At 44.8% G+C, this 26,826-nt stretch overlaps 1 protein-coding gene across 1 annotated transcript in view; it reads left to right on the top strand.

Annotated features, from left to right (window-relative positions):
- Positions 1–13,355, top strand: part of PTCHD4 (patched domain containing 4) — a 39,429-nt gene extending 26,074 nt beyond the window's left edge. Inside the window, exon 3 of the mRNA XM_083435563.1 lies at positions 10,083–13,355. Within this exon, the coding sequence (XP_083291689.1) occupies positions 10,083–11,716 (1,634 nt within the window). The 3' untranslated portion in view covers positions 11,717–13,355. The remainder of the gene's footprint in view (positions 1–10,082) is intronic.
- The last annotated feature ends 13,471 nt before the right edge of the window (positions 13,356–26,826 follow it).

The following is a 26,826-nucleotide window of genomic DNA, read 5'->3' as shown; positions in this document are numbered from 1 at the left end:
CAACCCAAAATTGTGATCAGCATTTAAAACAAACCTATTCTAAAATTAAAGCAAAGTTTGTACACTTGTGAAAGCTTGCTGTCTGTCATACATTTCACCTATTCAATCAGAAACAAATACTTCATTCCCATCCTTTGTTTCTCATTGTAATCCTTAGCTATATATTAGCATTCATTTTCCAATAGAATAATGGCCTGCTATGGTACGCTGCCAGAAAGCTTCAAGATGTTTCCAACTTAATTTTGTTAATATGCCATAGATTGATGCCAGCAGAGCCACCATATTGCCGTCAACTTCTGTGGTTTATATCCAACTCAGCTGCCAGCAAAGCTTCCATCAGTGAAATGGGAAAGAAAGCAATTTCTGCCAGTTCCTCTTTACCTTTCAGCCTCTTCCTCCTCCCCATATATAACCAACGTGCTTAAGTCTAATTAATGCATTAAGGGGTTAATACCATATAGTAAGCTGTCCTGCTAGGCTTAGTGAGGTCACTTCCCCTTACTTTGGGAGGAATGGGTAATGAAGCCTTTTGGCCAACTTCTAGTCTACCTGAGAAATGTGGCATCTAAAGAGGTTTGACCTGGTTGCTCCAGCTCAGACTGCCTGGCTCTCACAAGCTACTCTTGAGTTCCTACACCAATAATTTAGGGAATTTTACCACTTTGTAACTAAGCCAAGTTTTACTGCCTGTGAAACTTTTTCTGAATGCTCTGTGGAAAATGCAAATAATGCCTAGGTGACACCATCACACCCAGGGCTGGCCCAAGACATTTGGGCACCCGAGGTGGCCCCCAAAATGGCTTCTTCCTGCCTGCCAAAGAAGAAGGGGTGAGAGAAGATCTACATCAGGAAAAAGGAGGAAGGAAGATTGATTGATATCGGGATCTGCTGCCTGAGGTGGTCCCCTCACCTGCTTCATGCGTGGGCCGGCCTGATTACACCTTTTAAGGAACCTTTGATCCCGAGACAAGCCAGTCTTAGCAAATTAACTCCACAATCCCCAAACTTGCAATAAGTACAGTACGTCCAATACAGTTCAGAGCATTTCCTTCACAGGCTACATTTCCATTTTACCTCAGTTTAGTCTATCATTATATTTATCATTTATTATTATTAGCAATAAGTCCTTTGATCATTCAGACATTTTGTTAGCCCTTATATTCATTGTTAGGGTGTACATGCATTTTATTGAACTAATACATGCAAATGGGAAGTAACTAAAGCTTCATAACAACAACAACCAATAAATTTATACCCCGACTTTCCCCCTGATGGCATTCAAGGCAGCTTATAGGTAAAAAGAAGGACCATTACAAGCAGTGGGCAAAAAAGAAAAAAGGGGGGTCTGGTTAAGGAGGAGAACCCGTGGGACACATCTTTGCACGCAAATGCTGGAAAGGACAAGGAAGGGTGGCTTGGAGGTGATGTCACCGTATACGTGAAAGATGACAGAGTCAAACCAGCTTGAAATCCCAGAGGGGCAGACTAGATTAGGGAATAAGATAATGTGCAAGAGAAGCAAATGTCTTATAAACCAGAAAGGGAAGTTGGGGGAAGTCGTGGGGTGGGGGATATTTTGAAACTTAGTTTGTGATTATATTATCAGTAGTGATTATGTTAAAATTTGTTGTAAAACCTAATAAAAATATTTTTTTTTAAAATCCCAGAGGGGCAGAATCCAGCACATAGTGTTTTTAGTGGCAATAGCCATTTCGAGGATACACTATCACCCCCCTGACCCAAATCCCCAGAGACAATCCTGAGGTGGAGAATAAAGTTAAAGAGGCGTCCAAAAGAGAAGAGTTGTTGCAAAAGCTGAGTCCAGCTGCCTTCACATTGACTGGGTGTTCCTGTTATGATAAACTTACAATCTAAATGAGCATGCCCCAGAAGAGCTGCTCCGGGAACCTTCCAGAGGACAAGTAAGCACAGAAGTGGATCTGGTGCAAGATGGAAGTATTTGTGGAACTGATTTGGAAACTTGAACTAAACTTGAACCAAGCATGTATGACAGAAGACAATCGCCAGCAAAGTCAAACACAGTCACATTTGACTCCCAAAGAGAAAAATTCTGAAAAAAGGAAGTTGAAAAGGAAAGTAAAATCTCTCCAAGCCCCAAGAGGATGCCAGCACAGGTAACAAGCAAAGTCAAGGATGCTCTTAGGAGGCAAGAAGGCAGCTGTCAGAAAATGGAAATCTTGGCCAAGTGAGCAAAACAGAACAGAACACAAACCTTGGCAAAAGAAATGCTTGCAGACAATAAGAGATGCTAAAAATAAAATACCGAGAGTCATGTACAAAGAAGCAAGTCCAAAAATAAAAAAACCCTTTAAATATTTTGGGGTTAGGACAGGGAAAGCTCTTCTGCCCAGGAAGTGATTGAAGTTGGAAACGAGTATGTAGAAGTTTATTCTCCTCCTTGTGGGAGGCTTCTGAGAAACATGGGAGCTTGGATTGCAAGCCAGGCTCAGGTGAAGCGCTGGTCCAGCTCTAGCAAGGTTTAAACTCTTCAAGCGTTGCTAACAAAATGATGTTACTATCAATCTTTTTGTTTGGGTGTTTGGCAAACCAAAATGCAACTTTTAAAGGTTGTAACTCTTGCAGGCATGTTGGCTCAATTCTAATCTCTTTGCAGGACACATTTCCTTTTGTGTATCCCAGTGTGTGTGTGTGTGTGTGTGTGCGCGCGCGCTTGTAGTATCTCCTGCAAACCTCTCCTTGCCATCTGTTCCTGTGTAGATAATTCCTGTTAAGGTGACACCGTAGAATCATAATCCAGAGTCTCCTTTTTACCTCTTTGTGTTTGCTAATCCTGTTCCTCAAACAGTCAAAACACAAATAATCTTCTAACTGACAACTAAGGCCTCACAGCTATTCCCAAAGGAAAAGCTGCAAAAGTTGCATCCTGGCACACAGCCCACAGGAGTGCGCTGCATTTGATGTGGAAAAGGGAAGCAGGAGATGTGTGTGTGTGAGAGAGAACATGACCCTACTCTTCTTTTGAATGCCTAGCAATAATAATAATAATAATAATAATAAAAAACAGTTGGGTAAGGGGCAAAAGAAAATGAGCTCCACAGTATCAGGCTCCACAGAACAGGGCACAGCAGTTGCAAGAGCAGCCCTAGAACTAGAAGAGTGGAGCAGGGTATACTTTTCAGGCTGGAGGTGCCCCATTCAAGTCCTGAAAAGCATTTTCAGAACCCACACTATCAGAAGACACAGCACATAGGCCAATAGCCCAGTTCCTTTGTGGACCCTCCAACTCTTTTGGCGCACTCATACCCCTGGCAACCTACGATTCCTTTGCCCCTGTGTTGTCTGCTAGGCCAGCCCTTCTGGTTAGCATCCAGGTGAGCTCAAAACCTCTTCTCCTCTTTCTGCCGCTTGTCATCCTTTTATACCTTGGCAGCATACCTTAAGGATGGCCTCTCTCCATACAGACTGACCCAGACCCTGTGCTTGTCACCCAAGGCCCTTCTCTATGCCCCCCCCTGCCTAAGAGGTTTGGGGGGGTCACATGAGAATGGGCCCATTTGTAAAATGCTCTCCTCAGAGAGGCTCACTTGGCGCCATCATTGCATGCCTTTAGGCACCAGGCGAAAACATTACCCAGACCTTCGGTTATTGAACAATTGATGGCCTTTTAAAGTGGGGGGGACTGTTATGATTTTCCCCCTGCAATTGTTTCATAATCATCATCATCATCATAGGCCATAGCACCCATCCCACTTGGGAGCTCTGGGATGCTGTTCAGGCCATTGGCCCTAACCCTATCAAGCCCACCCCAAGGCCTGGTGTTTCCAGCTTGTTCTAGAATTTCAATGGCTTTATTGAACAAGCTCTGAGATGGAGGTAACCCTGAAAGGAAAAAAGCCCATAAAAAGCTATTCACGATGGTTCATTATTGGATAACTGCAGGTATTTCTCCTATACATTAATATACTTTTGTCTTAATGTATTGCAGATGAGAAGTGGTGGCATTTTTCAATAATCTTGTGTTTCATTCAGGAGATGCTGTAAATTTAGTTTTAATCATGATGAAAGCATGATTAAATCAGGAACACCCTAAATCAATATAATCCAACTTGCAAAGCTCAGGGATACAGATAGAGTCCACTCCACATGTACTTTGCATTTGAGAGTGTTTGAAAGCTACTTTCTTTTCTAAAATATCTCTCATTAATATTGTAGTCCTGACCAGCATGAAAGAATTAATGAAGAATTCTTCAAGAGCTCATCAAATGTGAAGGATTTTTAAAAAAATGCTATAACAAAGGAGAGCCTTTACAGTAGAATAACAAATCCACTACAGTGGTACCTCTGGTTACGTACTTAATTCGTTCTGGAGGTCTGTTCTTAACCTGAAACTGTTCTTAACCTGAGACACCGCTTTAGCAAATGGGGCCTCCCGCTGCCACTGCGGCGCTCCCACATGATTTCTGTTCTCATCCTGAAGCAAAGTTCTTAATCTGAAGTACTATTTCTGGGTTAGCGGAGTCTGTAACTTGAAGCGTATGTAACCTGAAGTGTATGTAACCCGAGGTACCACTGTATAGTTCTCAAAGCCAACTTCCTCCAGAACTAATTAAGTGGAACTAAGCCAGAGAAGATGGTCAGGGCCACTGAATTTTGCTGTTTTGCATGATGCTGTAAGCTTAGGGCACTTCATTTTTGGTAGACTTACTCTGAATTTTCACAAGACGAATTGTATTCCTTATTCTTTTGCACCAATCCTTCCTTTTTTGTTGAGAACCTGCTTTGCCTAATAAATTTCCTGTTTGCCTTGAGGGTACAAAAAAACAAATGTTCTGAGGTTCTGTTTGTTTAAATTATGTATTTTCCTCTTAATAGAATTCCTGTTTGGGAACTCCCTAGTGCATCAGGCTAGAAGAAGAAGAAGAAGGTTCCTTCAGCACAATTCAACTCAAGGGAAAAGATGCTCCATTTATAGTTGTTGTTTTCCTTTCTTTCCAGGGAGGCAGTCTGTATTCAGAGTACTTCCTCCAGCACTTTGTATACAAACTATTCCCGCAGAGGAGAAGCTGCTCTGCTTTTGTGAGCATCTCTTCATCTGCTTCCTGTACGGACAATCAAATGATCGTTGGTTGCACGGAGCTTCTTATTTGAACTTTGACAGGTTTCTGTCATCTGATGTTATTATAGCATGCGATTGACAGGTGGGCAGGATCACCAACCTGTCAAAGTTTTCCTGTGAGGGGAAAAGGATCTGGCCTGCTGGTCACAGAGGCACAAATGCTCCCTCTCTTAAGAGCCTTCCTCAGTGCATCTCTCACATAGGTGAGTGCAGGTGCAGAAGAGAGGCCAAGGTGCAGACAAACTAGTACCCTCTCTGCCCCTCCCCTTCAATATTTCCAAAGAGAAATATTAAAAAAAAACCCTTTTATTTAAATTGAACATTTAAACATGTTGCTCTTATTACAAAGGCATTTTTAAGGACTTGAACCACAAGTGGAAGTCCTTATAATTCATTATTATTAATTAATCTCTTTCCCATCCTTCCTCCCAAAGGAGCCCAAGGAGCCAAACACCAAAGTGGGGGAAAATACAATTAAAAATAAAATTAAAACATATTTTAAGACATTGAGAATATTAAAAAAACCAAACCCATGTCACATACCCGGTCACATACTCTCACAGCTAATAATTTCAAGGTTGCCAGGAACAATGTATTTCAGCCATCAAATGCCTGGATAAACCTGAATGAAAGTTAATAAAGATGTTATGCACGTTTCATGTTGCTCTTCTCCTTGACGCCTCCAATTATTAGTTTAATAATATCTTTCTGCTATATTGTTAGCACTAAGAATATAATGAAAGGACATCATAAGAGCCTTCTTGGATTCGACCAAAGGCCCATCATGCGCAGGGTGTTGTTTCCACAGTGGTCAAAGAGATGCCTGTGGGAAGCCCACAAGCCACACCTCAGAGCCACAACCCAATTCCTGCTTAGGGTTCCCAGTCAATGGTGTTCAGTCCCCCCTCAGCCAGGGAGCCCAAGGCCAGTCACTGCCTCTGAGCCTGGCCCACCTCACACAGTTGTCGGGAGGATAAAATGGGGATTTGGAGCCCCTTGGAGGAAATCAGTCAATCAACATCATGACTAGCGACTGTAGATAGCTTTGTCCTCGATGAATTTGTCTAGTCCTCTTTGAAGGCCATCAAGGTTGGTGGTCACCCCTAAATCTTAAGTAGTTGAACTATGAGCTTGGAGAAGCTTTGAGTTGTATCTGTTCCCTGCATCTGGGTCATGACGCCCCTTCCTCACCCCTGCAATTTGGCTGCAAAGGTTTTCTTGAGCAGGGCTGGGTTGAGGGATTTCACTCTTCAGGAAACGTGCAGCGGAGGAAGGCAATGTTATCCTCTAGCAAGGTTGTTGCAGCCTCAGACATCCATCATTCCTTTGCTTCTGGACACAGCAGGATGTTGGCTCTCCAAGGAGATGCCATTTATAAACACAGCAGTGTTTGTGTGATCAATCATTAGGTGACCATTTTTGCTGCCTCGAGAGATGGCCTAGAGTCATGCACAAAGGGCCACAGGAGTGTACCTTTCAGCAACACCTCCACTGCCCTGCCTGCTGCCAGGTGGCACAATGGGTCTGTGCATCTGGCTGTTAACCAGAGGGTTGGTGGTTTGAGCCTCCCCAGGGACGGCTTGCAGGGGGTTGGACTACATTGGCCCTTGGGATCCCTTCCAATCAATTATTAATTAATTGAAAAGCCAGTCAAGGAGGCTGGGCTAGGCATGCAGAATTTGCAGGTGCTTTATAGGTTGAAAAGTAACAGCCTTCTCTTAGGCACATAACCAATCGCTTTGTTTGTACCCACTCCTCTCATTCCTTCTTTTTGGCAAGTATAAGCACAGCCTCCTTTTCATTTCCTGCTGTTCTCTTGCTGTGCCTGTTGGCCTGGCAAAAAGCAAAGTTAATTAGAACACCTCCCCTGGCACAATGGGAACTGCATTTAGACAGAAAGCAGGAAAACGGAATGCTGCAGGCTTGTGCCTCCTGCCCTGTTCCTGTAGACATCGAGAGCAAAGCTCCTTTAACAGAAGATTGCAGCCCTGTGTGTGTAGCAGCACAGACATGGCCAGTAGATTAAAATACAGTTTCACATGTATCTTGGTAAAGAGACTAGAAATATTTAGTTCTTTGAGAGTCATCAAACAGTCCACTTTGCTGTGCCTTGTGCAAGTTCTGTTTAAAATAGTTTGCATTTATTTGTTTTATTTCATGTTTTATTTCAGAGTTATTGGCTGATGTTTTTCCTTTTTAGAGGGAAGTGGCGGGGAGAGCTCAAATACAACATTTAAATTATACAACATTTATATTTTTAGTAAAAAAGCCAAAATTTAGGAAAGTATTATTTTGGCCAGTAAGATGACCACTTTAAATTCCCCAGCCAATACATTTAATTTTTAAAAAACGAAGCTTTAATGATATTAAGTTGTGGGTGAACATATCAGACGACACAGCGATTCTCCAAACAGATCTTGTTTATTCAGAGGCCAGAACGGAACTGAACTGAAGGGTTCAGCCAGCCTGCTTATATAGAGCTCCACTAGAACGCAACAGTAACCATTTTTTGTAACTATCCAATCACTGAAAAATCACTTTCGATCCCTTATTTGCATATGTGGACCTGAGTAAAAACTATCTACAGTATCCCCCTGCTGGCCCAGGGTGAGAACTTCAGTACATAACAAATGATATTTCCCCCCAACATCCAGTCCTTTCATACCTTTCAACATTTTTTTTGCATGAGTTCTTATAGGCTAATCTACTTTGATTCACTTCCACATGCTAAATCACTGAACCTCTCTGCCAATGTTCTGTGCTTTATTTTTTATTCAGAATTCATTATATACAAAGAAGGAAAAACAAAACAAAAAAGGTTAGCACTTTGATGTTCATTCATTGCATTCTTTTGATGACATAAGTCCCTACCAAAAGAAATGGATTAACTCGTACACATTCTTAAACCTTGAACTTCATATGGCTGTAAGGAATGGAGCAGGGGGTTAAATGCCAAGTGTATCACGGCAGAGACTGTTGTGCTTTAAGAAACAGCACAACTGTTTACACCTGCAGGGAGGAAGTGCAGATCTTACAGTATGGCCCAAAGCATTGTGGGCAACCTTCCCTCTCCCCTGCCAAGATGGATCTCAGCCCTTCTTCCTCCTCCTTTTCCCCAGGAATCCCTGCTTCCAAACTCCCTTTTCCTGCCCCCCCCCTCAAAGAAACACACCATCTCCTTGGTAACATCTCACTCCCCAGGCGAAAAGATTTCTCTCCTCAAAGGCCCTTGCTTGGGCAGGCTGGTTTGCATCATCTAGCCCAGGAATTCCCTGTCTGGCACAGTCCTGCACTTCAATCCATATCCCAATTAATCAGAACCCTGGCATTTATTAATTTAGAGGGTTTACACCACGTTACTCCCAGATATGTGGGCACAGGAGGGCAGCCTAGGATGCTTTGGTTTAGTGTCGGCATCAGGGGAAACAAGAGTTCTTGTTCTTTTCACACCACATATCTCCACAGCCAGGAGCAGCAGGAGAGAGTTGACTGCCCATGGGGATCATGAAGTTGTCTCTGGGGGCAGGACCAGCAAGGGCTAGACTCTCTCTAATTTTATGTTATGCTTTGCCCACATGGCAGCCATTTTGTAACTGGTGCCCACAATGCACTCTCACAGTTCCAAATGTGGCCACGAGTCCCAAAATGTTGGCAGCTCTTGAGTTCCACGGAAGCACTGAGTGAGCTCATTGGGCAATTTGGACTGGGATGACCCCCGCAGGCTTATCACACTGCACTCTATTTCTCTGTGTCATATGAATCAAGTGAGGCTGTTCAGGTTCTGGGCTGGTGCTTGTTTAAAAATGTAGAACTGCTACCTTGAATCAAGATTAGGATCAGTTTGGGGCACAGAAATTACTTGGTTGCTCTGTATGATGACCTCTGACAGAAGAGGGATGTGTGTCCGTCCGCCCTTGTCAATCCTCCTTGATCTGGCAGCAGGTTTCAATACCATTGACCTTGGTATCTTGCTGGAATGGCTGTCCAAGTTGGTGGGCAGCACCACTTGGCAATGGTTCCAGTCCTGTTTGGATTACCATAGTCAGAGATGTTGTTTGACCTTGTGAGCCCCCAGCATAGGAGTCAACTCCTAGGGGCCATGGGGGCTTTGGCCCCCGCAATAATATATTTGAGGGGGCTGGGCCCCCACAAAGTTGATGGGCATTCCAATTCAAATAGTGTGTGTGCATTGTGCCATGTGATTGATTATGCAGGGCAGGACTTACCTGGGCCCCCACAATATTCTATTCAAGTTGTCACCCCTGGCCCTCAGTGTGCCCCAGGGTTTGATCCCCCCTTCCCCCACTGTTTAACATCTACACGAAACCACACTGGGGTCATCCAGAGTTTGGGAGTGCAGTGACAGCAATGTGTAGTTCTGTTTCTCCTTTACATCTGCAGGGTTTGCCGTGGATGTGCAAGACTAATGTCTGACCTCAGTCATGGACTGGATGCAAACCAACTGACTGAAGCTTAATCCAGATAGAGTGAGACATTGTTAGTCAGATGGGTGCAGAGGTGGACTTTGATAATACGGCACCCTGTACGAGGCTAAAATTTGGCATCCCCAAATGGATCTTCTCCATTTTGCATCCCCTCCAATCAGCACCCTTGATGGGGAGCCACCTGTACTGCCCTAAATCTGGTGCTGGGTGGGTGTGGAAGGGGTACACTGCCTCTTAAGGAGCAGCTGTGTAGCCTAGACCCACTATTGTCACTTGAGACAAGTGGCCTCAGTGGTGGTCCTGCTATGCCCCTATCTGCACAAGGATAGCCTAACTTCTGTTGTCTAGGCTCTGAAGCTCAAGATTAGATTTCGGCAATGTGTTCTGGAATATAATAAACCTAAATAAATATATTCTGTGTGACATTTTGCATCAGTTATATGTAGAGATATCAAGATCATTCATAAGTACAGTTAGAGAAAGAAATGTGATAATCAATGAAAAGAAATTAATAGATGGCCCTGTTGTCATTGCTATAGGTCATGGAACCAAAGGAGTGTTTGAACTTCTGTCAGGATGGCGCCGGACCAGAGAGAGCCTGCCGTTCAAAGACAGGGTTGCCGACGCCTACTCTGATGTGATGGTCTCCTACACCATGACAAGCTCCTTGTACTTCATCGCCTTTGGCATGGGTGCTAGTCCTTTCACCAACATTGAGGCTGTGAAAGTCTTCTGCCAGAATATGTGCATCTCCATCCTGTTGAACTACTTCTACATCTTCTCCTTCTTTGGTTCCTGCCTGGTCTTTGCTGGACAGTTGGAGCAGAATCGGTACCACAGCATCTTCTGCTGTAAAATCCCCTCAGCAGAATACCTGGAAAGGAAGCCTATTTGGTTCCAAACCATGATGAGTGATGGCTACCACCACTCTTCTCACCACGAAACTGATCCGTACCAGAACCACTTTATTCAACATTTCCTGCGGGAGCATTATAATGAATGGATTACTAATATCTATGTTAAGCCCTTTGTGGTGATACTGTATCTCATTTATGCTTCCTTTTCCTTTATGGGCTGCTTGCAGATCAGCGATGGAGCCAATATTATCAATCTTCTCTCCAGCAATTCTCCAAGTGTCTCCTATGCTGTCGTTCAACAGAAGTACTTTAGCAACTACAGCCCAGTGATAGGGTTCTATATCTACGAGCCCCTTGAGTACTGGAATGGCACCGTCCAAGATGACTTAAAGAAGCTGACTGAAGGTTTCAACACCCTGTCCTGGATTCAACAGTATTACCAATATCTGAAAGCTGGGAATATTAGTGCCACCAACAAAAGCTATTTCCATAGCATCCTGCAAAGCTCCTTTTTAAGAAAGCCAGAATTCCAGCACTTCAAAAATGATATCATTTTTTCCAAGGCTGGAAATGTTAATAGCATAATTGCATCCCGCATGTACCTTGTGGCTAGGACTAGTGAAAAAACACAGAGAGATGTTATCGAGTTACTGGAGAAGCTGAGACCCCTGTCTCTGAAGCAGAGCATCAAGTTCATCGTCTTCAACCCCACCTTTGTCTTCATGGACCAATACAGCCTCTCTGTAACCATGCCGGTCTTGATTTCAAGCTTTGGCATCTTACTGGTGTTGCTGCTTACCTTCTTCCTGGTGATCCATCCTCTAGGGAACTTCTGGTTAATTCTCACTGTCACCTCAATAGAGTTGGGTGTTCTTGGCTTGATGACTTTGTGGAACGTTGACATGGATTGCATTTCCACACTGTGCCTTATTTACACTTTGAATTTTTCCATAGATCACTGTGCACCCCTGCTTTACACATTTGTACTAGCAACTGAGCACACCCGAACTCAGTGTATCAAAAGCTCCCTCCAAGAACACGGAACAGCAATTTTGCAAAACGTTACTTCTTTTCTTATTGGGTTGGTCCCCCTCCTTTTCGTGCCTTCAAACTTGACCTTCACACTGTTCAAATGCTTGCTGCTCACTGGCAGTTGCACACTTCTGCACTGTTTTGTAATCTTACCTGTCTTCCTAACATTTTTCCCACCCTCCAAAAAGCACCACAAGAAAAAGAAACGAGCCAAACGAAAGGAGCGGGAAGAGATTGAGTGCATAGAAGTTCAAGAAAATCCTGATCATGTGACAGCAGTCTGAGTCACACAGAACTACATGGTTTTTAATTGCGAAAAGAAATGCTACACTGAGCTGGAGGGAGAGCAAAGATCTCCGCTGCTTGCGCTGGCCCACACGAAACAAGTCTAAGGAAGCCCCAAAAAGGAGTATTTATGGCACATGGAGGTGAAAGTGTTGTTAAATAATAACCAGAGGTGTCCCCCCTTTTAATGGCAGAGGAGGAAAACAAGCCCCAAACTTCCCCTATGATCCTCTCAATTCACTGAGGGAAATGTTCCACAATGCCCTATAATACAAATGGAAGTTTCTGGGTAATATCTGTTGGTGTCCCTCTGCTGATGGAAGACACCCCTCAGGTGAATGGGAAGAGAGGCCTTTTGGGCCATTTCCCCTCCCCTGCAGCCTTTGCTAAATCTGCTGTGTAGGGTTGTGGGGCTCTCTAGAACAGATACAGGGGCTGGGCAAGGGGCTGAAGGGGGAGGCAGAATAATTGACGAGAATCCGGCTCTCCCACAGATGGATGTCTTTCAGCAGCACAGAGACCCCCCTGGGCACCACTCCATATTGCCAAGTTCCATTACCAGTAATTTTCAAGCCAGAAAAGGTAACAAAAACAGAGGGGAAGTAGTTATGGTCATAATAGGGAGCATGTTTATTTTAAGAGATTGGTCTAAGTAAAACCTATGCAGTTGGAAAGAAAATGTCCAGTAAATCAAAGCCAAAGTACTTCCCTATGTGCCACCATGAAAAACTGTGCCATTTGTTCAGAGAGTAAACCTCTGCTCCCCTAAAATTAATTGGAGAGAAATTGGCTAAGCAGGCCTTTGGCGATACTCCCAGGGCACTTGAGACCATCAGAGGCAGCCCCACGTATGTCAACCTGCATTCTAAGAGAGGCTCCTGGCTGCGCCACGGCTGCGCCACCTGTAATTTTTGCAGTGCTGTCCTTTGGCTTCCTACACATTCTCTGTACCAACATTAGACCAGAATACTAATTAGGCAGATGTGTCCACCGTCACAATAGCTCAGGCTCGAAAGACACAGCATGGAGATCACTTTGTGCCTGAATCAAAAGTATTGAGCACAGAGCAAAGGGAAGCTCCACGTGTGAAATACCATTTCCCTGCCCTGAAATAGTCTCTAAACTGCGCATCTTGTGTTTCACATCTTGGCAAACTGATCAGTTGATGATGCCTTTTGCCACAAAATACAACAATAATGAGAGTTATTAAACATAAAGGCACCAGCTGCTTGGGAAATGGGTTTTTATGCAGCATTACTATAAAATGCCTGATAGAATGTCTGAGGCAAAGCAAAGCTTTATGGCTGTTGAGAATTATAGATGAACGCAGTAAATTTGTCTCTTACTGCATGAGATTAGAGTTATACCATTACAAAAGGGTAGTCTCTGCTTTACAAAGTATACAAGCTTAGAAGTGCAAGAGAAGGAATGGAAAGAGAGTGAGCCAATAATACTCAGAGAGGGTGATATTTTGCCCTGAGTTAAGCCACGTATTTCTCTCTTCCAAAAAGCATTCTAGAAAGTGTTTGCTTCCTGCATTCTTGAATGCAATCTAGCCTTGCATAAACAATGTCTTCCTGCAATATATTCCATATGTTACAATCACTGTTTAAAACAAATGTCAAAGAGAGTGTGAGGAAGGGGAGGTTCAGACCCCCCGCCCAGTCCTTCCATGCATGTGGCTGTGTTTGTGAGAGGGGACTGACACACCGCTCAGTGGAGTCCTCCCCTCCTTCCCCAGCTGCCCCTTCAGTAAGGTGGGGTGAGTAAATCCTAAGCAAAATCCTGGGGATGAGGTGGAAGTGCTCACGATTCTCCCATGGAAAGTAATGACAAGCCCAAATATTGGCAATGCAGGGGAGAAAGAGGGCTTCCACGTCCCATGTTCTTGGTTGTAGCTGCTATCTTAACTTCCATGACACCAATGCTGTAAACAGATTCTGATTAGCAAATGTGTCTGATCCAAAGCCATATTCTGTAAAAACACACACCATATTATCTCATATTGAGTCAGACCATCTAATTCTTATTCTGACTGGTGGTAGCAATTTAAGACTGAAGGCAGATTTCCTTTTAACTGGAGATGCCAGGGATTTAATCTGGGACGTTCTACATGCAGAGGATGCATTCTAGCAAAGCACTGTTATGTCTCCGCAGCTAAAGTGTTGTGGATAACTATTACCCTGCTTATACATTTTCCATCTCCATTGATTTTATTTTATGAAAAGCATATCCTAAAAAAAGGTAACTGCTCTCAAAATCCCCATATATGCCATCTGCTGCCACAAGATGCTAACATTTTTCACTTATTTTCTCTGTTGTCAACATCAGTATCTGAAATGTTTAAATCCAAACAGAAAAGTTTAACTTAGTGTGGAATTTGTCTGCTCTTAATCTGGACGTTCACCATTTGGTTGAAATATTCTCATTGGCAGGTCTTTGTCTACAGCATTTGAAGACTCAAGTATTCTCATCTGGTAAATCAGCATTTTAAATTATGAGCAACACCTTAATGTCACATTTTGGTACATCAAATCTTTTGAAACTTGATTTTGTAACAGGCTACATCTTAAAATCTTGTCATGCCAAAATCAGGGATGGGTGGGAAGAAGATGGGCATTGCAGCATTTGTCGAGGACTCACATACTCATTCATCACAATCTCTTGTCTCCCTGAACCCATTCAGATGACAACAGGTGAGGTCCAAGCATGGTGAGAAGGGAAGAGAGGATACTTTACCTGAGGCCGGCTGGGGGAAGGCCAAGGCTACTTGATCGCCCATTTGATTGCCCTATGGAAATGATCAAAGCTATGTGTTAGATGCTTTAGGCGGCACCTCTCCTGTTCCATCCCCACCATCAGGCCTCAGTGCCCTTCACCTGTTGAAGGTGTGCAGCAAGGAACCCAGTAAACTTGTGCCGTCTTCCGGCATGATTTAGATGATTGACTCTGCAGGGTTCTTGAGCACTTGGAGGCTTTAATGGGGCCAAGAGACAAGGATGCAGCTCACGGCTCTCTTTGTGCCAGGACAAGGACAATTGGACAGAGTTTATATTGCTCTATATCTTTATGGTGATATTTCCTTGAGCCAAACAGAAGTAGTGTTAGAATGTGTATGCATGTTTGTGTTTGTTTGTTTGTTTGTTTGTTTGTGTGCCTGTGTGTGCGTGTGCGCGTGTGCAGATAGATAGGTAATCTGCTTGCTTGTGCAGGAAACTCTAGGAACTGTAGATTGAAAAAGTGGTACACCTTTCCATCTCTCTCTTGTGACATAATCTGTCAAGCACTAAAAGAGATCCTTTGTTCTTCATTCATTTCCTACATTCATAGGCAGGAGGAGACTGCAAGGTATGGTAGTAGGAATGAGGGACTAGCACCATAAGAATGTGGTAGATGGAGGGCCAAACTACAAGTGTTCACACTTAAATCGTGTGAGTATATTGTACAGTTACAAATAGCAGCCTCCCAGGGAGAACAGGGTTAAGGCCATTGTGCCAGGGAGGAGGAACGAAGAGCTACTACCACAGTCCCAAAGAAAATCTCCCCTGAAGCTGCTGCTTGAATTACAGCAGTAGGGATCCCACTGCTACCGAAGGGTGCTTTCCTCCCAATGCAAACAGCAGCTTGTGGGGAGACAGTTTGCATGAGGACCATGGCATGGGAGGACTGGATTAACTCCCCTACTACAGGCCGTGGCCCTAGTCATAGTTGCAACTACTGTTTGCAAAAAGTTTTTTACTGAGCCCATAGAAATGAGCTTGAGCACTTCACACAGAAAGAGGCAGACACCTGCTACCTTGCAAATCATTCATCATACAAAGACTATGCCCATTCTCACCTGTTTCCAGGCAGGCTCCTTCCACAGTGCTTTGAAGGCAGGGGCGTAGGAAGGGGGGCGGTGGGGGTGGACTGACCCAGATGTCATCCCAGAGGGGGGAGACAAAATCCCCCCCCCCCGGGCAGATCACCGCCACGCCAATCACTGCCCTGGGCGGATCGCCCGGCCCCCAGGTGCAGGGGGTGTGGGCTGCTCCGGGTGCCTGAGCGGCTGGCTCTGCCGCTGTTTGAAGGCGGTTTCTTTTCTTATGCCATGTGATAAAGGAACAACGATAGAGACAAAAACAAACCCCTGTGTTGCAATACAGAATAATCTGCTCAAATGCAGCTGCAACACGTGGCTAATGAATATAGTAAATGTGTTATTAGTAGTAGTAGAATGTCATCCAAAATTACAATTCATCAACTTCAAAATAATATATATATCAGTCCATAACCAAGAAGTAGTCGACGAAATGAATTGCTGGCGGGGAACACCATGTTGCCTTTCAATGGATGAAGTCCAAGACAGTGTATCCGGATTGAATTAATTGTTTCAAAGATGAATCTTCATCAGCTGATGATGAAATTGAATACATTACATACAATGAATGACTTCTTGGTTATGGACTGATATATATTGTATACATTGGAGCAGCCTTTGGCTATAAGCAATAAACTTGACTGACTGACTGATATATATATTATTTTGAAGTTGATGAATTGTAATTTTGGATGACATTCTACTACTACTAATAACACATTTACTATATTCATTAGCCATGTGTTGCAGCTGTATTTGAGCATGTGATAAAGGAAGGCAAGAGGAAAACATTTTGAGAGGACCTGAAATGCCCCTTTCAAGATACCACTGTAGCTTATCAATGTATTCATTTTTTTGCATCAATACTGTATCTCTGTTACACAGCATTCTTGATCTGTCCTTTGGTTGCAGCAGAGCTGTAGTCCATAGACCTTAGTCTGCAGGAATCAGACTAACTTTGGAGAGAGTTGCTATGTTCTTTTGCTGTTTGTGTAAGCAAATATGTTCATCTCTGAGGTGCTACTTCATGCTATAAAAGAAGGGGGACGGTAGAAATGGTAGCTGTTTGGAGGCTTGGTTGTGAGTTTGTTTGTGGGGGGCCATGTGCTCAGCTAGAGTGCATGGTATGAGTGGGAGGGGCTACTGCTGAGAGGAAGCCAGGCTGGAGGAGGAATCAGAATTGTAGAGTTGGAAGGGACCCCAACGGTCATCTAGTCCAACCCCTTGCATTGCAGTAAGTGAGTTGTGGAATGATTTAGCAGCCAGCAGCAGCTTGACTTAGCTGCTTGCAGTCTCTGGGAGCTCGTGACCAGGACACCTAAGCAGGGGCCTTGTGAGGGAGAGGGCTGGAGTGTGGTCTCGTGGTGGGCATAGGACCAGGAGACTGGGGGCTGAGGGAGCTGCTGCAGCGCCCGGAAGCGCCGGTGCCGTGTTTGCCTTCCTGCCTGAAAATGTGCGAAACTGCACCTGCATCAAGTGCAAGCACTTGCAGGAGGAAAAGGCACAGCAATTGAGGACTTCCTATCTGCACTTGGCAAGATAGGGCAAGTTGAGGGATTTTTTGATAGAGCAGAGCGGTCTGTCCAGGATGTGTGCACTTGTGAAGGGATCCGTGACCTGGAGCATAGAAGGCAGATGGAGAGTACAGTGGTACCTCGGGTTACAGGCGCTTCAGGTTACAGACTTCACCAACCCAGAAATAGTACCTCGGGTTAAGAACTTTGCTTCAGGATGAGAACAGAAATCGCACGGTGGCAGCGGGAGGCCCCATTAGCTAAAGTGGTACCTCAGGTTAAGAACAGTTTCAGATTCTTAACTGGATCTCCAGAACGAATTAAGTTCTTAACCCGAGGTACCGCTGTATATGGTTAAAAAATGTAGGAGAGAAGAAGACCAGTGACCTTATTGTGAGGGTCTGCTATATAGACCTCCAAGCCAGACTGAAGACTTGGGTGATGCCTTCCTACAGCAGGTTACTAAACATTCAAAAAGGAGAGATATAGCAGGCTTAGTCGTTGTTTGAGGACTATTCCTGCCTCCAAGTCTGGTCCTGACCAGAAGGATACTGGAATCAGCAAGGGAAACCCACATGACCTGAAAGTGTTGCTGTGCAATGCCAGGTCAATGATGAATAGAACCACTGCCATCCATGACCTGATTGTGGATTTGACCTGGCATGTGTGACAGAGACCTGGTTGGATGAAGCAGATGGGCCTGACCTTGCCACTGCTTGACCCCCCCAGGTTTCTCTTACGCACAGCAACCCAGGTCATGTGGGTGGGGAGGGGGCGTTGCAGTGATTTTAAGGAAGTCATTAGTCTGCACCAGGCGTCCTATTGGGAAGACCCAGTTTTCTGAGTGCATGTTCTGGAAGTTGGGCAATAAAGGCAGTACAGGATTCCTATTGGTGTACCGACCTCCCCGCTGCACCAAGGATTCCCTGCCCAAGCTGCTTCAGGTCATGGCGGATGTTCTCCTGGAGACACCTAGTTTGGTTGTCCTAGGGGATTTTAAAATCCATGCTGACATAACCTTACAAGGGGCTGCTCGGGACTTTGTGGAAAGCATGGTCTCCATGGGGCTGTTGCTGAATAAGTTTGGTGACCTGACACTAACTAAAAGTGAAACAAAAGAAGTGCCATGGTGAGATCACTTCCTGGTGCAACTGGACTTCTCTGCGACCCTTCCCCTCTGCAGGGAGGTGGGACCGATTCGGATAGTCCGCCCCTGCTACTTAATGGATCCAGTTGGCTTCCAGAGAGTGGTAGGGGATGTTTTATCCCAAGTTGATGGCCTTTCAGCTGATTCCCTGGTGGCACGCTGGAATGCGGAGTTAACCAGGGCTATTGACTGTCTGGCTCCGAAGCGCCCTCTCCGATTGCATGGAGCTCAGACAGCCCTGTGGTTTTCCCCAGAGCTGAGGGCGATGAAACAATTGTTGAGACGGCTAGAGTGCCGGTGGCGGAAAACTCACTCTGAATCAGACCAGACACAGGCTAGAGCTCAACGTCGAGCCTACCAAGTGGCAATGGCGATGGCGAAGAGGGCCTTCTTCGCCGCCTCTATTGCATCTGCAGAAAACAGCAGCAGGAGACTTTTTCAGGTGGTTCGCAATCTATCGGAACCACCTGCATCACCGGGGCCTGGTAGGGACCCCAAGATCTCCTGCAATGCTTTTGCAAAGTTTTTTGCAGATAAAGTCGCTCAGATTCAGAAAGAGGTAGACTCCACCGTGGGAGCAGGGCCAGGGCAGGAGAGTGCTAGAGTTCTGTCTAGTCAAGTTGCGTGGGATCAATTCCAATCTGTTACCTCCGTGGATGTGGACAGGCTGCTTGGGCAAGTGAAACCAACCACCTGTCTCCTTGATTCTTGCCTGTCCCAGCGAGCTGGGAAGGGCTGGGCGATGGGCTCTGCGGGGTGGTGAATGCTTCCCTCTGTGAGGGAGTCTTCCCAGACCCGCTGAAAGAGGCGGTCATTAAACTGTTTCTTAAAAAAAAATATTTAGACCCGGCCAATATGGCCAACTATCGCCCAGTCTCAAATCTTCCATTCTTGGGCAAGGTGATTGAGTGGGTGGTTGCTAAACAACTCCAGGAACGCCTGGAAGAAGCAGACCATTTGGATCCCTTCCAATCGGGATTCAGGCCGCACCATGGGACTGAAACTGCCTTGGTCGCACTGGTTGATGATCTCCGTTGGGCTAGGGACAAAGGTGAGAGCTGTTTCCTAGTTCTGATGGATCTCTCAGCTGCCCTTGACACTATCGACCATAACATCCTTCTGGACCGTCTTAAGGGGCTGGGAGCTGGGGGCACTGTTACACAGTGGTTCCACTCCTTCCTCCTAGGCTGTGTCCAGAAAGTGGTGTTGGGGGATGAGTGTTCAGACCCCTGGGCTCTCACTTGTGGGGTGCCTCAGGGTTTCGTCCTCTCCCCCATGCTTTTAAATATCTATATGAAGCCGCTGGGAGAGATCATCAGGGGGTTTGGACTGGGTGTTCATCAGTATGCAGATGACACCCAGCTCTACCTCTCCATTAAATCAGACCCAGTGAAGGCGGTGAAGGTCCTGTGTGAGTGCCTGGAGGAGGTTGGAGGATGGATGGTGGCTAACAGATTGAGGTTGAATCCTGACAAGACAGGGTGTGGGGGATTCCCTGGTCCTGAATGGGGTAACTGTGCCCCTGAAGGAACAGGTGTGCAGCCTGGGAGTCATTTTGGACTCACAGCTGTCCATGGAGACACAGGTCAATTCTGTGTCCAGGGCGGCTGTCTACCAGCTCCACCTGGTACGCAGGCTAAGACCCTACCTACCCGCAGACTGTCTTGCCAGAGTGGTGCATGCTCTAGTTATCTCCTGCTTGGACTACTGCAATGCGCTCTACTTGGGGCTACCTTTGAAGGTGACCTGGAAGCTGCAATTAATCCAGAATGCAGCAGCTAGACTGGTGACTGGGAGTGGCCGCCGGGACCACATAACATCGGTCCTGAGAGATCTGCATTGGCTCCCAGTACGTTTCCAAGCTCAATTCAAAGTGTTGGTGCTGACCTTTAAAGCTCTAAACTGCCTCGGTCCTGTATACCTGAAGGAGCGTCTCCACCCCCATTGTTCAGCCCGGACTCTGAGATCCAGCGCCTAGGGCCTTCTGGAGGTTCCCTCATTGCGAGAAGTGAGGTTACAGGGAACCAGACAGAGGGCCTTCTCAGTAGTGGCACCTGCCCTGTGGAACACCCTCCCTTCAGATGTGAAGGAAATAAGCAGCTAGCCTATCTTTAGGGAGGTTTTTAATATTTAATGCTGTACTGTTTTTAACACTTGATTGGGAGCCACCCAGTGTGGCTGGGGAAACTCAGACTCATCCAGATGGGTGGGGTAAAATAATAATAATAATAATAATAATAATAATAATAATAATAATAATAATAATAATATGGGGGACTTCTCCAGTATCTGTTGGAACTCACACTTTGCCAGGAATGTAAGGTCCAAAAAATTCTTCCATTGCCTCACTGACAATTTCATTTCCAAGAAGGTAGAAGAAGGAACAAGGGGATCATCATGTTTTGGACCTGCTCCTCACGAACAGGGAGGAACTGATTGATGAGGTGGAAGTACTGGGAACCTTGGGAGGAAGTGACCGTGTTCTCATATTTGCTTCAGTGCTGTCGACATGGTTTTGGGATGTCAAACCAATGGTACAATCTCAGGCCACTTTTATACTAACATCTTCCGGTACATTTTTTGAAGTTGGTGGAATTCAATATCCATTGTGTTCTCTTCCAGCTCTTCCTTGAGGGTTTTCAAGGAAGTATAAATCAGGGATGGGGAGCCTCCATCTATACTATTGATGGACTGCTTCCATTAGTGACTGCACAGATGTTTTCATCCTTACTGCGTACATTTCTCAGAGAGCCATCCATCCCATCTCTGCCGCTTTGAAGGATGTCAATTTTGTAAGTACATTACGAATATTGGCATGGGACGTCCATGAATTTTTTTGCCTAGCGTCATAGATGTGTCTAACATCAATGTCATAGCCATCTTCTGGGGAAATCACTGTGCTTGGTCTGTTTCACAGGACTACATTTCCACTGGAATGTAGCTTCATGGAGATTTTTCTGCGTGTAGTCAACTGAAAGGTTCTGAAGAATATTTGTCCATTGCAAAATAAATAAATAATAAATCTTTGCAGAATGGGATGCACGGTGACTGTGTCAGTCTTCCTGGGCTGGATTGCCTACAAAATTGTGTTACAGCATTTGCTAGTGGGCTCATCCATGCTTCAACTTGTCTGTCCCACTGCTTCCTCCCACCCCACCCCAGGGAAAGCAGCTCTTACTGCTCATGCAGAGCAAACAGCAATTTGGGTTTTCTCTGGATTGCCGTTTGTTCCAATTTAGAACTAAAGAATGAATTTTCCATTCCATGGGAAAGGAGTGAGGCAAGGGGGAAACCGCTCATGCCTAGGAAGGGTGGGTCAAGTGGGAAACTGCTTGGTCCCCTGTTTTCTGGGCATGGGAGAAGCAGCAGTGTGGACAAAGATCTTAGAGTCTCATATCACTCTTTCACTCAACCCAACTTGCCTTTACGGGTGCCATCTTGATAGCAACCTCTCTCCCGTGATGCCTTGTGCCTGCTGATGTGCTCTGATGCGCTGCCTGTATGCATGCTCAACATGATTAGGCTTCTCTGCTATGGCATAAAACCTATGCATGGGCACTAGGACTTTTTATAAGACTTCCTTCCTTCCTTCCTTCCTTCCTTCCTTCCTTTTGGATATTAACATTTTAGCAGAAACAAATAATAGCTGTTCTGCTTTACCCTGTAAGTGGAATCGTAGCTCTGCTCCCATGCTTCATACACTCTGCAGCCCTGTGGACAGTCCTCCCTTCCCTTTGACCGATCAGGATTTCCCCATCAACCATCATAGGCCAACTACTCTTTCGGAAATTGTGCAGCTAGCTGAGGTCTGAAAAATAACAGGAAGTGAGGTGTTTTCTCCAAAATGAGTGAGTGAACAAAGAATGTGCCTGCCCAGGAAGCAGACATGGTGCGCAGTCAATATCCAGCCTTAAAACTTTTGTCTGGCTCATATTCATCCAAGTCAAATGTATGGAGGCCATTGATTTGCAATTTATAAAGAAATGTTACAAAAACATGGAAACCCCCCTCCCCCCCCCATTAACTTAGTGGGATAGCTCAGTTGGAAAGAGCATGAGACTCTTAATCGCAGGGCTGTGGGTTCAAACCCCACGTTGGGCAAAAGGATTCCTGCATTGCAGGGGGTAGGACTAGATGACCCTTGTGGTGCTTTCCAGTTCTACAGGTCTATGTTTCTAAGGCTAGACTAAAGTGATCAAGCATAAAGGAATATCATCCCATGTAACGGAGAGACTGACAGCTGTTCTGAATGTCCAACTCACACCACAGCACTTGCAGATGCCAAACCATTGCAGGCAGACATCTTCACGAAATCTATGCCCCAGCATTGCATCACAGATCTCCCTTGGAACCCCCACATGTAACCATTATTCCATGACTAGCAGAATTGCTGCCTAAGAAAATATATAAATAAAGGTGCAATCCCCGCAGACTGTTTTGCTTGCCAGATTGGCAGCTCTGCCTGCAGGGTCTGGATGTGCAGCAACATCCGCGGTGCCCTTGGAAGTGGGGCGGAAGAGGCCCCTTTCTCATGATTCCGCCTTAGGGCGTGCCTGAGCGTCCACATGGCAGGGCAGGGGAGGACGCTCATCCACAACCAGTTTCTTGGACTGCATCTGCACTGCCATAGTTTCTTCTATGTGTATGTAAAATATATTTTGTATCTCTGTGTGTATTCAACTCAGCTATATTTGGGGCCTGTGTTGTTCCTTTCAGTATCTAAATCCTTGAATGCCATTTATTGATTCACGTGGCCCATTCTTTGGCATTGTTTCTGAAGCTACCATTTCATAAGGACATGTGAACATGGATACATGATAACTCATGAAAAGGTTTGTGCAGGAAGCTGGTTTTGGTAGCCAAACAGGTTTGGGGGCTTCTTTAAAGCCAAGAAGCTTTGAAAAATAACACTAGCTACTGTTACCACCAATATGATCTAGTGAATGTGCTGGCATAGCGGCAGCAATAATGAGACCCCAAGAAACCTGGAACCAGCACTGTTATTTCAAAATGCCTTTTCTCTCTCAAATATACATTTTGAAATGCACACACACAAACATCAAGTCACCACGAAAACATTCAGGAAATATGGAAGCTGGTGGCTAGCTAAGCAGCTTTGGTCCAGGAGGTGACCCTCAAGTCAGGTCATGGCCTCTTGGGCTAGGATTACACAACTGAGCAGTCCAGAAATCATTGCCTTCGAGTTTGTTCTACACAGGTTTTCTTGCCCCTGCGAGAGCAGCACGCAGCCAAATCAAATTGCCTATGCAGCATCACATTCAGTACAACCCCTATGGGCGGTGAGAAAGAAGCCCTGGCCTGGGAAAATGGCACTGAGCAGCATTAGCAGATATGTTAGTGAGTAGCAAGTGGTCCCACCCCCACCCCCCCAAAAGGGAACGTTTTCTTAGTTGGCTCCCACTTCCAAAACCTGGAGGTCAAAGTCCTACTTGAAGTTAAAACTGGTGCCAGTAAGTAGCATAAGAGACAGGAGGCAGGGAGATAGTTTTATATTTGAAGGCTGCCTTTCCAGTTTAAGGTTATCAAGGACAGTAACACCCCATCCCAATAAGCGTCAGAGCGTCTGAAGGGTTCGAAGGCAACCTCCATGTAAAATAATAGAGAATGTCGGGAGCAGGAAGCGGGGAAGAAGCACATTCAAGTTGACTTACACGAGGTTGAGGGAGAAACTACTCACTTCACTATTTGATGTTCCAAAATCAGGAAACGGCCTCAGAGGAGCAGATGGCAGCGATGTGGCCACCAGCACTCTGGCCCAGTTAGTTACATTCACGGGGACTGGACCCTCATAATAATTCCTATGCTGCCTTTCCATGTCATTGAACAACAAGAAAACTCCACATTGGACGCAAAGATTGTGGAAAGTGGATTGCTAAATTTAGGTTCCTAAAAAATTCATTTAAGCCTGAATTATTTAGGCATAGAAATGTGACCTGAATTTCAGAAGTGTTCAGCATCCTGCAGGTCTTTCTGACTATTTACACCTTGCTTGAAAATATATACACTCTCTCTCTCTCTCTCTCTCTCTCTCACACACACACACACACACACATACACATACATATGGAGGGGGAAAATAGGATGAGGGAAGTTAAGGGGAGAGATGGGGGGGGGGAGATAGCTTCCTCCCTGCTTCCTACCAACAGCTCCCATCAACTTCTGTACAAGGGAGGTGGAATCTCTTGAGGGTTTGTGAGAAAGGCTGGTAATTACAAATACATTTACATCTTTTGGAGGCGTTTTCCATGTTGCTTCTAATTCCTGGTTCCAATATAAACTGAGCAGTGATATCAGAAATACTTATTTGAGGTGGCCCTTTTGAGGTGGATGATCACACATTTTCTCTGAACTCCTGATGCAGATGGAACATGAAAGGCCATGGTAGTTTCCCCTAGTGTTAACTTCAGGGACAATAAAACACAACTGAAGAGAGGGAGAGGGAGAGGGAGAGGGAGAAAGAAAGAACATTACATAAAAGAACTAGGACATTGTTAATATGTTGGTTAATATGTTTGTGGGATAGGTTTTTAATAGCTGTGAGTTAAATTCAATACAGCTGTAAAACCACCATCACGGATAAATTCTGATAAACTATTATTATTACCATCAATTCATAATCATAGGGAATAATAGTTTCTGTTGGATTGGAGGTTTCCACAAAAAGGACACTGAGTTTGGAAACAATCAGCCCCACCTTCCATTTTAAAAATATGGGTTAGAGAAAAAAGAACATGCAAAGGCAGCATTTTTTAAAGCCCTGCATTAGCATAATCTGCATAAATTTGTAGCCAACTAACTTTTACTCAGAGTAGGCCCAACTGTTTACATCCAATTATTCTTTCAGAACCTCAAGCTGGTGACCATGATTCGCCTCTTCCCCAGTTTATCTTCATAATAATCCTGTGAGACAGGTTTGGGTTAAGAGATCATGACTAGCCCAGGGTCAACCCGTGTGAGTTTCATGGCTCAGTCGGGATTCGAACCCTGGTCTCCTGGGTCTTGAGTCATGCTGAGGGACTTAAAAATATTTATTGACATGGAATGTGCAGCAGTGTCTTCTGCAAAAAATTAAGATCCTAAAAATCCCACCGCATAACTACAACCTTCAGACATTTCAATGCTGTTATTTTGTTGCTGTTGTTGTTGTTTAGTCGTCCGACTCTTTGTGACAATTCATATGATTTTCCATCAGTTGAAAGGAAGCTGAGGTGAAGGCCATATTTCTCATTTAGGGAACAACTGAAAGTACCTATAGGTTGAAACTGTTGGAGCATCACAACAAAGCTTGGACCTGAGGGATTCAGCACCTTCTCATTCCTCCATCCCCTGCCACCCAGAGACCTAGCAGAATGAGCTTTCCTCCTATTGTTTCCTAAACTTGATCTTGGATTGAGAAGAGATTGTTTCCGGTGGGACGGAAATCACCCACCCTGGAGAAAGAGAGCTGTGCTAGAGTGCAAAACTGGCTGGGTGTTGGATGTGGTGCTTCGGCTGCCTTCCCTTCTTTCCCTTGAGGACGGCAGATGAATGAGAAACGTTCATTTAATCCTCACTCTGTTCTTAACAAGAGAGTATCAAATATGCTATGCAAAATGAAATGCAAACTTTACATTCCATGTTGTTATTTCAGTGCTGTTGTTCATTTTACGGAAACAAAGTAGAGATTTAAACTTCCTCAGACTTTTATTTAATGCCAGGCTTTTACCACCAAAACTGTGATCCTGGGAAGCCCTTTCTAAGTTGCTTAAGGAAGTCATATGCCTTTTGCATTCCTTGCCATTTGCAGAGCTGCCATCACAACCAAGCCATAAACTCCACCATCTGCACTGGGGAAGTGCTGGTCTTGGGGGCGGTTGTGTGGTGCTGAATTTGAGGAGATGCAAAATATTGTGTGTTTATCAAAGATAGGAATTAGTATTCAGTCCAGTTAATGGGAGATACTACTGTAGGCTTCAATATTGCCATCTGTTTCATGGAGCATTTAAGTGTATTGTAATACACTTGATCCATCAAAAACTTCTTGCATTCATTACAGTGGGATTTGGAGGGAAGAGCTGCAGGTTCCATAAGAAACCGAGAACTCTGGAACAGCAGTGCATTGAAGTCCCCCAGACCATTTTAGGGACTGAAAGAGAGCCCACTGGATCCAATATTTGTGTGAAGGTTGTATTTCACCAGTTTGCATGCTCTTCACATTATAGCACAACATAACATACCAGCACATACTCCAGTACAAAATTACGGAATGGGCCGTATGAGTTATAGTGTTGATTAACTATGCTAATCGGCACATATTTACATTATTTTACAGGGTTCATTGTATTAGGATTCCTTATACAGCTTTATTATTTTGTTGTAACCATCAGCTGTTTGGCTCACTGAAAATTGTCAAGGAATCCAGATTATTAGTATTGTCCTATATGCAGTTATTCGTAGGGTGGTAACTAATATACATTTTATATTAGAAGTGTAGATTGGGCGATGATAACCTGATGAATGCTCTCAATTATTCTGAAGTTTTGTTATGTTTATCTTCTGGGGGGAGGGCACTATTCTCAGTATCTTACC

Source organism: Podarcis tiliguerta (genome assembly GCF_965153285.1).
Source record: "Podarcis tiliguerta genome assembly, chromosome: 3".
NCBI classification, from domain to species: Eukaryota; Metazoa; Chordata; class Lepidosauria; order Squamata; family Lacertidae; genus Podarcis; species Podarcis tiliguerta.
This window is presented reverse-complemented; position numbering and strand designations above follow the sequence as displayed.